This window comes from Pieris brassicae, chromosome 10 (assembly GCF_905147105.1).
Source record: "Pieris brassicae chromosome 10, ilPieBrab1.1, whole genome shotgun sequence".
NCBI classification, from domain to species: domain Eukaryota; kingdom Metazoa; phylum Arthropoda; class Insecta; order Lepidoptera; family Pieridae; genus Pieris; species Pieris brassicae.
In genome coordinates, this window is record NC_059674.1 from 4,335,829 (window position 1) to 4,349,625 (window position 13,797).

At 25.7% G+C, this 13,797-nt stretch overlaps 1 protein-coding gene across 4 annotated transcripts in view; it reads left to right on the forward strand.

Moving 5' to 3' along the window:
- Positions 1-13,797, forward strand: part of LOC123714956 (zinc finger protein 431-like) — a 28,283-nt gene that overhangs the window by 5,645 nt on the left and 8,841 nt on the right. For all 4 annotated transcript variants that reach the window (XR_006754375.1, XR_006754376.1, XM_045669664.1 and 1 more), the window contains 2 exons: positions 144-221; positions 1,107-1,262. Coding sequence is in view for 2 of the 4 variants with exons in the window: in XM_045669664.1 (XP_045525620.1) it covers positions 144-221; positions 1,107-1,262 (234 nt within the window). In the remaining 2 variants the exon portion in view is untranslated. The remainder of the gene's footprint in view (positions 1-143; positions 222-1,106; positions 1,263-13,797) is intronic.

Below are 13,797 nucleotides of genomic sequence, written 5' to 3' on the forward strand. Positions count from 1 at the left end.
GACCGGATACTGGTCTATTGGTAAAATTCCGGGACTTTAAGTAAGCTTCCGTTTATCAAATCCAATACTTTTGACGTACGGGACTCAGATTTAGCGATTTTAAAAATTATAAACATTACTTCATACAAAATTGTTTGTTTCAGAATACACTTTGCAACCACCGCAAATCTTAAGAAACATGTCCGGATGAGCTCCAAGCATCAAATTCAATTGAAATTAAGGTTAGATTAAATACTGCTGACCTTTGGGTCTAAGCCATGTCACTTGGTCATGGAGGAGCTGATTTTCGAAATTACGATATCAGGGATGATAGTAGCACGCTCTTTTAGACTACTCAACTGCCCGTCAAGATAAGATTTAGAAATAAAAGAGATAAATTTGGGGAATAATGTCGCAGATTCAACGCGATTAATAATTGCATAATTGGTGTCACTACCATCGTCCGACATTAAATAATACTTAACATTTCAAACAATCAGTGCGCACGTCCGGCCCAAGCGCCGATCAGAGAGCCACTGAAGTCTGAACTCAACTATCGATTCTAAGCACTACTGACTAATTGACATCTTATAACCAGTATGATTGCGTGGTGTTGCCATTCTAATAAAACGAATGGCATCGTGTTCTTTTAATACAAAATCTCTGACAAATATAACCTTTAGTAATATTTTTTTAATAATGTTGGTATTGGCCCTGGTTTCGACTTTATTTATTTAGTGAGTCTAATGTCTATTTCTAAGGGGGAAATTATTGATAATTATTTGATAATATTTTATACTGTTTATAAATAAATATTAGGCACGTTTAATAAATTAGTTATATAATAGATATTTCAGTATTTTTGTCAACATTTCTTTTTATTAATAGGCAAAAGGGTGATCAATCTTCTGTGCCAGGCACATGTCGATTTTAGATCTTCCGTACGAGCAAATGTTAAATACGCACTTATAAAAAAACTTTGTAGATGTGATTCGTTCGCTTTAGAGGCGTGAGGTTGAGAGGCGCTCAACACGAGCAGTGTATAAGTTTAAGCCTAGTTTTTACACTCAAATTTCCTTTCTGTAATAAAAATGAAAATTATGTAGTATAGTAAATAATTGTTTCAGAAAACTCAAAGATTCCAACGAAGACAAGTCAGATGTGATAAAGGAAATTCGGACTTCAGTTAATAGTGCGCGTGAGACGTATTCTTGCTCGCAGTGTGATAAGAAGTTTCAATGGCACGGGAATTTAATGAGGCATATGAACAGTCACAGGGCAAAGTAAGTATCCAGACTCAAACCTAAGAACGTGCGTTTGGACTTTAGCTTACTTATATTTAAGTGTTTCGTAACAGACTTTTATAAATTTTGCTGATAACCTTTGAAGAGGACAAAAATAATAGAATATATAATATTATACATGGATTTAAATATTCCATAAATATCACAAACTGATATACATCACAAGAATTAGTTTCTTGTGTCGTTCAATTAAAAATAGAATTCTCGATCTATTTATCTGGAGGGTTATGTATATATTATATTATATATTGATTTAAATATTCCATAAATATCACAAACTGATATACATCACAAGAATTAGTTTCTTGTGTCGTTCAATTAAAATAGAATTCTCGATCTATTTATCTGGAGGGTTATGTATATATTATATTATATATTGATTTAAATATTCCATAAATATCACAAACTGATATACATCACAAGAATTAGTTTCTTGTGTCGTTCAATTAAAATAGAATTCTCGATCTATTTATCTGGAGGGTTATGTATATATTATATTATATATTGATTTAAATATTCCATAAATATCACAAACTGATATACATCACAAGAATTAGTTTCTTGTGTCGTTCATTTAAAATAGAATTCTCGATCTATTTATCTGGAGGGTTATGTATATATTATATTATATATTGATTTAAATATTCCATAAATATCACAAACTGATATACATCACAAGAATTAGTTTCTTGTGTCGTTCAATTAAAATAGAATTCTCGATCTATTTATCTGGAGGGTTATGTATATATTATATTATATATTGATTTAAATATTCCATAAATATCACAAACTGATATACATCACAAGAATTAGTTTCTTGTGTCGTTCATTTAAAATAGAATTCTCGATCTATTTATCTGGAGGGTTATGTATATATTATATTATATATTGATTTAAATATTCCATAAATATCACAAACTGATATACATCACAAGAATTAGTTTCTTGTGTCGTTCAATTAAAATAGAATTCTCGATCTATTTATCTGGAGGGTTATGTATATATTATATTATATATTGATTTAAATATTCCATAAATATCACAAACTGATATACATCACAAGAATTAGTTTCTTGTGTCGTTCAATTAAAATAGAATTCTCGATCTATTTATCTGGAGGGTTATGTATATATTATATTATATATTGATTTAAATATTCCATAAATATCACAAACTGATATACATCACAAGAATTAGTTTCTTGTGTCGTTCATTTAAAATAGAATTCTCGATCTATTTATCTGGAGGGTTATGTATATATTATATTATATATTGATTTAAATATTCCATAAATATCACAAACTGATATACATCACAAGAATTAGTTTCTTGTGTCGTTCAATTAAAATAGAATTCTCGATCTATTTATCTGGAGGGTTATGTATATATTATATTATATATTGATTTAAATATTCCATAAATATCACAAACTGATATACATCACAAGAATTAGTTTCTTGTGTCGTTCAATTAAAATAGAATTCTCGATCTATTTATCTGGAGGGTTATGTATATATTATATTATATATTGATTTAAATATTCCATAAATATCACAAACTGATATACATCACAAGAATTAGTTTCTTGTGTCGTTCAATTAAAATAGAATTCTCGATCTATTTATCTGGAGGGTTATGTATATATTATATTATATATTGATTTAAATATTCCATAAATATCACAAACTGATATACATCACAAGAATTAGTTTCTTGTGTCGTTCAATTAAAATAGAATTCTCGATCTATTTATCTGGAGGGTTATGTATATATTATATTATATATTGATTTAAATATTCCATAAATATCACAAACTGATATACATCACAAGAATTAGTTTCTTGTGTCGTTCAATTAAAATAGAATTCTCGATCTATTTATCTGGAGGGTTATGTATATATTATATTATATATTGATTTAAATATTCCATAAATATCACAAACTGATATACATCACAAGAATTAGTTTCTTGTGTCGTTCATTTAAAATAGAATTCTCGATCTATTTATCTGGAGGGTTATGTATATATTATATTATATATTGATTTAAATATTCCATAAATATCACAAACTGATATACATCACAAGAATTAGTTTCTTGTGTCGTTCAATTAAAATAGAATTCTCGATCTATTTATCTGGAGGGTTATGTATATATTATATTATATATTGATTTAAATATTCCATAAATATCACAAGCAGATATACGTCACAAGAATTAGTTTCTTGTGTCGTTCAATTAAAATAGAATTCTCGATCTATTTATCTGGAGGGTTATGTATATATTATATTATATATTGATTTAAATATTCCATAAATATCACAAACTGATATACATCACAAGAATTAGTTTCTTGTGTCGTTCATTTAAAATAGAATTCTCGATCTATTTATCTGGAGGGTTATGTATATATTATATTATATATTGATTTAAATATTCCATAAATATCACAAGCAGATATCCGTCACAAGAATTAGTTTCTTGTGTCGTTCAATTAAAATAGAATTCTCGATCTATTTATCTGGAGGGTTATGTATATATTATATTATATATTGATTTAAATATTCCATAAATATCACAAACTGATATACATCACAAGAATTAGTTTCTTGTGTCGTTCAATTAAAATAGAATTCTCGATCTATTTATCTGGAGGGTTATGTATATATTATATTATATATTGATTTAAATATTCCATAAATATCACAAACTGATATACATCACAAGAATTAGTTTCTTGTGTCGTTCAATTAAAATAGAATTCTCGATCTATTTATCTGGAGGGTTATGTATATATTATATTATATATTGATTTAAATATTCCATAAATATCACAAACTGATATACATCACAAGAATTAGTTTCTTGTGTCGTTCAATTAAAATAGAATTCTCGATCTATTTATCTGGAGGGTTATGTATATATTATATTATATATTGATTTAAATATTCCATAAATATCACAAACTGATATACATCACAAGAATTAGTTTCTTGTGTCGTTCAATTAAAATAGAATTCTCGATCTATTTATCTGGAGGGTAATGTATATATTATATTATATATTGATTTAAATATTCCATAAATATCACAAACTGATATACATCACAAGAATTAGTTTCTTGTGTCGTTCAATTAAAATAGAATTCTCGATCTATTTAATTGGAGGGTAATGTATATATTATATTATATATTGATTTAAATATTCCATAAATATCACAAACTGATATACATCACAAGAATTAGTTTCTTGTGTCGTTCATTTAAAATAGAATTCTCGATCTATTTATCTGGAGGGTTATGTATATATTATATTATATATTGATTTAAATATTCCATAAATATCACAAGCAGATATCCGTCACAAGAATTAGTTTCTTGTGTCGTTCATTTAAAATAGAATTCTCGATCTATTTATCTGGAGGGTTATGTATATATTATATTATATATTGATTTAAATATTCCATAAATATCACAAGCAGATATCCGTCACAAGAATTAGTTTCTTGTGTCGTTCATTTAAAATAGAATTCTCGATCTATTTATCTGGAGGGTTATGTATATATTATATTATATATTGATTTAAATATTCCATAAATATCACAAGCAGATATCCGTCACAAGAATTAGTTTCTTGTGTCGTTCATTTAAAATAGAATTCTCGATCTATTTATCTGGAGGGTTATGTATATATTATATTATATATTGATTTAAATATTCCATAAATATCACAAGCAGATATCCGTCACAAGAATTAGTTTCTTGTGTCGTTCATTTAAAATAGAATTCTCGATCTATTTATCTGGAGGGTTATGTATATATTATATTATATATTGATTTAAATATTCCATAAATATCACAAGCAGATATCCGTCACAAGAATTAGTTTCTTGTGTCGTTCATTTAAAATAGAATTCTCGATCTATTTATCTGGAGGGTTATGTATATATTATATTATATATTGATTTAAATATTCCATAAATATCACAAGCAGATATCCGTCACAAGAATTAGTTTCTTGTGTCGTTCATTTAAAATAGAATTCTCGATCTATTTATCTGGAGGGTTATGTATATATTATATTATATATTGATTTAAATATTCCATAAATATCACAAACTGATATACATCACAAGAATTAGTTTCTTGTGTCGTTCAATTAAAATAGAATTCTCGATCTATTTATCTGGAGGGTAATGTATATATTATATTATATATTGATTTAAATATTCCATAAATATCACAAACTGATATACATCACAAGAATTAGTTTCTTGTGTCGTTCAATTAAAATAGAATTCTCGATCTATTTAATTGGAGGGTAATGTATATATTATATTATATATTGATTTAAATATTCCATAAATATCACAAACTGATATACATCACAAGAATTAGTTTCTTGTGTCGTTCATTTAAAATAGAATTCTCGATCTATTTATCTGGAGGGTTATGTATATATTATATTATATATTGATTTAAATATTCCATAAATATCACAAGCAGATATCCGTCACAAGAATTAGTTTCTTGTGTCGTTCATTTAAAATAGAATTCTCGATCTATTTATCTGGAGGGTTATGTATATATTATATTATATATTGATTTAAATATTCCATAAATATCACAAGCAGATATCCGTCACAAGAATTAGTTTCTTGTGTCGTTCATTTAAAATAGAATTCTCGATCTATTTATCTGGAGGGTTATGTATATATTATATTATATATTGATTTAAATATTCCATAAATATCACAAGCAGATATCCGTCACAAGAATTAGTTTCTTGTGTCGTTCATTTAAAATAGAATTCTCGATCTATTTATCTGGAGGGTTATGTATATATTATATTATATATTGATTTAAATATTCCATAAATATCACAAGCAGATATCCGTCACAAGAATTAGTTTCTTGTGTCGTTCAATTAAAATAGAATTCTCGATCTATTTATCTGGAGGGTAATGTATATATTATATTATATATTGATTTAAATATTCCATAAATATCACAAACTGATATACATCACAAGAATTAGTTTCTTGTGTCGTTCAATTAAAATAGAATTCTCGATCTATTTAATTGGAGGGTAATGTATATATTATATTATATATTGATTTAAATATTCCATAAATATCACAAACTGATATACATCACAAGAATTAGTTTCTTGTGTCGTTCATTTAAAATAGAATTCTCGATCTATTTATCTGGAGGGTTATGTATATATTATATTATATATTGATTTAAATATTCCATAAATATCACAAGCAGATATCCGTCACAAGAATTAGTTTCTTGTGTCGTTCATTTAAAATAGAATTCTCGATCTATTTATCTGGAGGGTTATGTATATATTATATTATATATTGATTTAAATATTCCATAAATATCACAAGCAGATATCCGTCACAAGAATTAGTTGCTTGTGTCGTTCAATTAAAATAGAATTCTCGATCTATTTATATGGAGGGTTATAGGGTTTTATATATATTTATTTAAATATTACAAACAGATATACGACCCAAGAAACTAACAATTAAAATAGAATTCTCGATCTATTTATCTGGAGGGTTATGTATATATTATATTATATATTGATTTAAATATTCCATAAATATCACAAGCAGATATCCGTCACAAGAATTAGTTTCTTGTGTCGTTCATTTAAAATAGAATTCTCGATCTATTTATCTGGAGGGTTATGTATATATTATATTATATATTGATTTAAATATTCCATAAATATCACAAGCAGATATCCGTCACAAGAATTAGTTTCTTGTGTCGTTCATTTAAAATAGAATTCTCGATCTATTTATCTGGAGGGTTATGTATATATTATATTATATATTGATTTAAATATTCCATAAATATCACAAGCAGATATCCGTCACAAGAATTAGTTTATTGTGTCGTTCATTTAAAATAGAATTCTCGATCTATTTATATGGAGGGTTATAGGGTTTTATATATATTTATTTAAATATTCCATAAATATTACAAACTGATATACATCACAAGAATTAGTTTCTTGTGTCGTTCATTTAAAATAGAATTCTCGATCTATTTATCTGGAGGGTTATGTATATATTATATTATATATTGATTTAAATATTCCATAAATATCACAAACTGATATACATCACAAGAATTAGTTTCTTGTGTCGTTCATTTAAAATAGAATTCTCGATCTATTTATCTGGAGGGTTATGTATATATTATATTATATATTGATTTAAATATTCCATAAATATCACAAACTGATATACATCACAAGAATTAGTTTCTTGTGTCGTTCATTTAAAATAGAATTCTCGATCTATTTATCTGGAGGGTTATGTATATATTATATTATATATTGATTTAAATATTCCATAAATATCACAAGCAGATATCCGTCACAAGAATTAGTTTATTGTGTCGTTCATTTAAAATAGAATTCTCGATCTATTTATCTGGAGGGTTATGTATATATTATATTATATATTGATTTAAATATTCCATAAATATCACAAGCAGATATCCGTCACAAGAATTAGTTTCTTGTGTCGTTCATTTAAAATAGAATTCTCGATCTATTTATCTGGAGGGTTATGTATATATTATATTATATATTGATTTAAATATTCCATAAATATCACAAGCAGATATCCGTCACAAGAATTAGTTTCTTGTGTCGTTCATTTAAAATAGAATTCTCGATCTATTTATCTGGAGGGTTATGTATATATTATATTATATATTGATTTAAATATTCCATAAATATCACAAGCAGATATCCGTCACAAGAATTAGTTTATTGTGTCGTTCATTTAAAATAGAATTCTCGATCTATTTATCTGGAGGGTTATGTATATATTATATTATATATTGATTTAAATATTCCATAAATATCACAAGCAGATATCCGTCACAAGAATTAGTTTCTTGTGTCGTTCATTTAAAATAGAATTCTCGATCTATTTATCTGGAGGGTTATGTATATATTATATTATATATTGATTTAAATATTCCATAAATATCACAAGCAGATATCCGTCACAAGAATTAGTTTCTTGTGTCGTTCATTTAAAATAGAATTCTCGATCTATTTATCTGGAGGGTTATGTATATATTATATTATATATTGATTTAAATATTCCATAAATATCACAAGCAGATATCCGTCACAAGAATTAGTTTATTGTGTCGTTCATTTAAAATAGAATTCTCGATCTATTTATCTGGAGGGTTATGTATATATTATATTATATATTGATTTAAATATTCCATAAATATCACAAGCAGATATCCGTCACAAGAATTAGTTTCTTGTGTCGTTCAATTAAAATAGAATTCTCGATCTATTTATCTGGAGGGTTATGTATATATTATATTATATATTGATTTAAATATTCCATAAATATCACAAGCAGATATCCGTCACAAGAATTAGTTTCTTGTGTCGTTCATTTAAAATAGAATTCTCGATCTATTTATCTGGAGGGTTATGTATATATTATATTATATATTGATTTAAATATTCCATAAATATCACAAGCAGATATCCGTCACAAGAATTAGTTTCTTGTGTCGTTCATTTAAAATAGAATTCTCGATCTATTTATCTGGAGGGTTATGTATATATTATATTATATATTGATTTAAATATTCCATAAATATCACAAGCAGATATCCGTCACAAGAATTAGTTTATTGTGTCGTTCATTTAAAATAGAATTCTCGATCTATTTATCTGGAGGGTTATGTATATATTATATTATATATTGATTTAAATATTCCATAAATATCACAAGCAGATATCCGTCACAAGAATTAGTTTCTTGTGTCGTTCATTTAAAATAGAATTCTCGATCTATTTATCTGGAGGGTTATGTATATATTATATTATATATTGATTTAAATATTCCATAAATATCACAAGCAGATATCCGTCACAAGAATTAGTTTATTGTGTCGTTCATTTAAAATAGAATTCTCGATCTATTTATCTGGAGGGTTATGTATATATTATATTATATATTGATTTAAATATTCCATAAATATCACAAGCAGATATCCGTCACAAGAATTAGTTTATTGTGTCGTTCATTTAAAATAGAATTCTCGATCTATTTATCTGGAGGGTTATGTATATATTATATTATATATTGATTTAAATATTCCATAAATATCACAAGCAGATATCCGTCACAAGAATTAGTTTCTTGTGTCGTTCATTTAAAATAGAATTCTCGATCTATTTATCTGGAGGGTTATGTATATATTATATTATATATTGATTTAAATATTCCATAAATATCACAAGCAGATATCCGTCACAAGAATTAGTTTATTGTGTCGTTCATTTAAAATAGAATTCTCGATCTATTTATCTGGAGGGTTATGTATATATTATATTATATATTGATTTAAATATTCCATAAATATCACAAGCAGATATCCGTCACAAGAATTAGTTTCTTGTGTCGTTCATTTAAAATAGAATTCTCGATCTATTTATCTGGAGGGTTATGTATATATTATATTATATATTGATTTAAATATTCCATAAATATCACAAGCAGATATCCGTCACAAGAATTAGTTTCTTGTGTCGTTCATTTAAAATAGAATTCTCGATCTATTTATCTGGAGGGTTATGTATATATTATATTATATATTGATTTAAATATTCCATAAATATCACAAGCAGATATCCGTCACAAGAATTAGTTTATTGTGTCGTTCATTTAAAATAGAATTCTCGATCTATTTATCTGGAGGGTTATGTATATATTATATTATATATTGATTTAAATATTCCATAAATATCACAAGCAGATATCCGTCACAAGAATTAGTTTCTTGTGTCGTTCATTTAAAATAGAATTCTCGATCTATTTATCTGGAGGGTTATGTATATATTATATTATATATTGATTTAAATATTCCATAAATATCACAAGCAGATATCCGTCACAAGAATTAGTTTCTTGTGTCGTTCATTTAAAATAGAATTCTCGATCTATTTATCTGGAGGGTTATGTATATATTATATTATATATTGATTTAAATATTCCATAAATATCACAAGCAGATATCCGTCACAAGAATTAGTTTCTTGTGTCGTTCATTTAAAATAGAATTCTCGATCTATTTATCTGGAGGGTTATGTATATATTATATTATATATTGATTTAAATATTCCATAAATATCACAAGCAGATATCCGTCACAAGAATTAGTTTATTGTGTCGTTCATTTAAAATAGAATTCTCGATCTATTTATCTGGAGGGTTATGTATATATTATATTATATATTGATTTAAATATTCCATAAATATCACAAGCAGATATCCGTCACAAGAATTAGTTTCTTGTGTCGTTCATTTAAAATAGAATTCTCGATCTATTTATCTGGAGGGTTATGTATATATTATATTATATATTGATTTAAATATTCCATAAATATCACAAGCAGATATCCGTCACAAGAATTAGTTTCTTGTGTCGTTCATTTAAAATAGAATTCTCGATCTATTTATCTGGAGGGTTATGTATATATTATATTATATATTGATTTAAATATTCCATAAATATCACAAGCAGATATCCGTCACAAGAATTAGTTTATTGTGTCGTTCATTTAAAATAGAATTCTCGATCTATTTATCTGGAGGGTTATGTATATATTATATTATATATTGATTTAAATATTCCATAAATATCACAAGCAGATATCCGTCACAAGAATTAGTTTCTTGTGTCGTTCATTTAAAATAGAATTCTCGATCTATTTATCTGGAGGGTTATGTATATATTATATTATATATTGATTTAAATATTCCATAAATATCACAAGCAGATATCCGTCACAAGAATTAGTTTCTTGTGTCGTTCATTTAAAATAGAATTCTCGATCTATTTATCTGGAGGGTTATGTATATATTATATTATATATTGATTTAAATATTCCATAAATATCACAAGCAGATATCCGTCACAAGAATTAGTTTCTTGTGTCGTTCATTTAAAATAGAATTCTCGATCTATTTATCTGGAGGGTTATGTATATATTATATTATATATTGATTTAAATATTCCATAAATATCACAAGCAGATATCCGTCACAAGAATTAGTTTCTTGTGTCGTTCATTTAAAATAGAATTCTCGATCTATTTATCTGGAGGGTTATGTATATATTATATTATATATTGATTTAAATATTCCATAAATATCACAAACTGATATACATCACAAGAATTAGTTTCTTGTGTCGTTCATTTAAAATAGAATTCTCGATCTATTTATCTGGAGGGTTATGTATATATTATATTATATATTGATTTAAATATTCCATAAATATCACAAGCAGATATCCGTCACAAGAATTAGTTTCTTGTGTCGTTCATTTAAAATAGAATTCTCGATCTATTTATCTGGAGGGTTATGTATATATTATATTATATATTGATTTAAATATTCCATAAATATCACAAGCAGATATCCGTCACAAGAATTAGTTTCTTGTGTCGTTCATTTAAAATAGAATTCTCGATCTATTTATATGGAGGGTTATAGGGTTTTATATATATTTATTTAAATATTCCATAAATATTACAAACTGATATACATCACAAGAATTAGTTTCTTGTGTCGTTCATTTAAAATAGAATTCTCGATCTATTTATCTGGAGGGTTATGTATATATTATATTATATATTGATTTAAATATTCCATAAATATCACAAGCAGATATCCGTCACAAGAATTAGTTTCTTGTGTCGTTCATTTAAAATAGAATTCTCGATCTATTTATCTGGAGGGTTATGTATATATTATATTATATATTGATTTAAATATTCCATAAATATCACAAGCAGATATCCGTCACAAGAATTAGTTTATTGTGTCGTTCATTTAAAATAGAATTCTCGATCTATTTATCTGGAGGGTTATGTATATATTATATTATATATTGATTTAAATATTCCATAAATATCACAAGCAGATATCCGTCACAAGAATTAGTTTCTTGTGTCGTTCATTTAAAATAGAATTCTCGATCTATTTATCTGGAGGGTTATGTATATATTATATTATATATTGATTTAAATATTCCATAAATATCACAAGCAGATATCCGTCACAAGAATTAGTTTCTTGTGTCGTTCATTTAAAATAGAATTCTCGATCTATTTATCTGGAGGGTTATGTATATATTATATTATATATTGATTTAAATATTCCATAAATATCACAAGCAGATATCCGTCACAAGAATTAGTTTCTTGTGTCGTTCATTTAAAATAGAATTCTCGATCTATTTATCTGGAGGGTTATGTATATATTATATTATATATTGATTTAAATATTCCATAAATATCACAAGCAGATATCCGTCACAAGAATTAGTTTATTGTGTCGTTCATTTAAAATAGAATTCTCGATCTATTTATATGGAGGGTTATAGGGTTTTATATATATTTATTTAAATATTCCATAAATATTACAAACTGATATACATCACAAGAATTAGTTTCTTGTGTCGTTCATTTAAAATAGAATTCTCGATCTATTTATCTGGAGGGTTATGTATATATTATATTATATATTGATTTAAATATTCCATAAATATCACAAACTGATATACATCACAAGAATTAGTTTCTTGTGTCGTTCATTTAAAATAGAATTCTCGATCTATTTATCTGGAGGGTTATGTATATATTATATTATATATTGATTTAAATATTCCATAAATATCACAAGCAGATATCCGTCACAAGAATTAGTTTATTGTGTCGTTCATTTAAAATAGAATTCTCGATCTATTTATATGGAGGGTTATAGGGTTTTATATATATTTATTTAAATATTCCATAAATATTACAAACTGATATACATCACAAGAATTAGTTTCTTGTGTCGTTCATTTAAAATAGAATTCTCGATCTATTTATCTGGAGGGTTATGTATATATTATATTATATATTGATTTAAATATTCCATAAATATCACAAACTGATATACATCACAAGAATTAGTTTCTTGTGTCGTTCATTTAAAATAGAATTCTCGATCTATTTATCTGGAGGGTTATGTATATATTATATTATATATTGATTTAAATATTCCATAAATATCACAAACTGATATACATCACAAGAATTAGTTTCTTGTGTCGTTCATTTAAAATAGAATTCTCGATCTATTTATCTGGAGGGTTATGTATATATTATATTATATATTGATTTAAATATTCCATAAATATCACAAGCAGATATCCGTCACAAGAATTAGTTTATTGTGTCGTTCATTTAAAATAGAATTCTCGATCTATTTATCTGGAGGGTTATGTATATATTATATTATATATTGATTTAAATATTCCATAAATATCACAAGCAGATATCCGTCACAAGAATTAGTTTCTTGTGTCGTTCATTTAAAATAGAATTCTCGATCTATTTATCTGGAGGGTTATGTATATATTATATTATATATTGATTTAAATATTCCATAAAT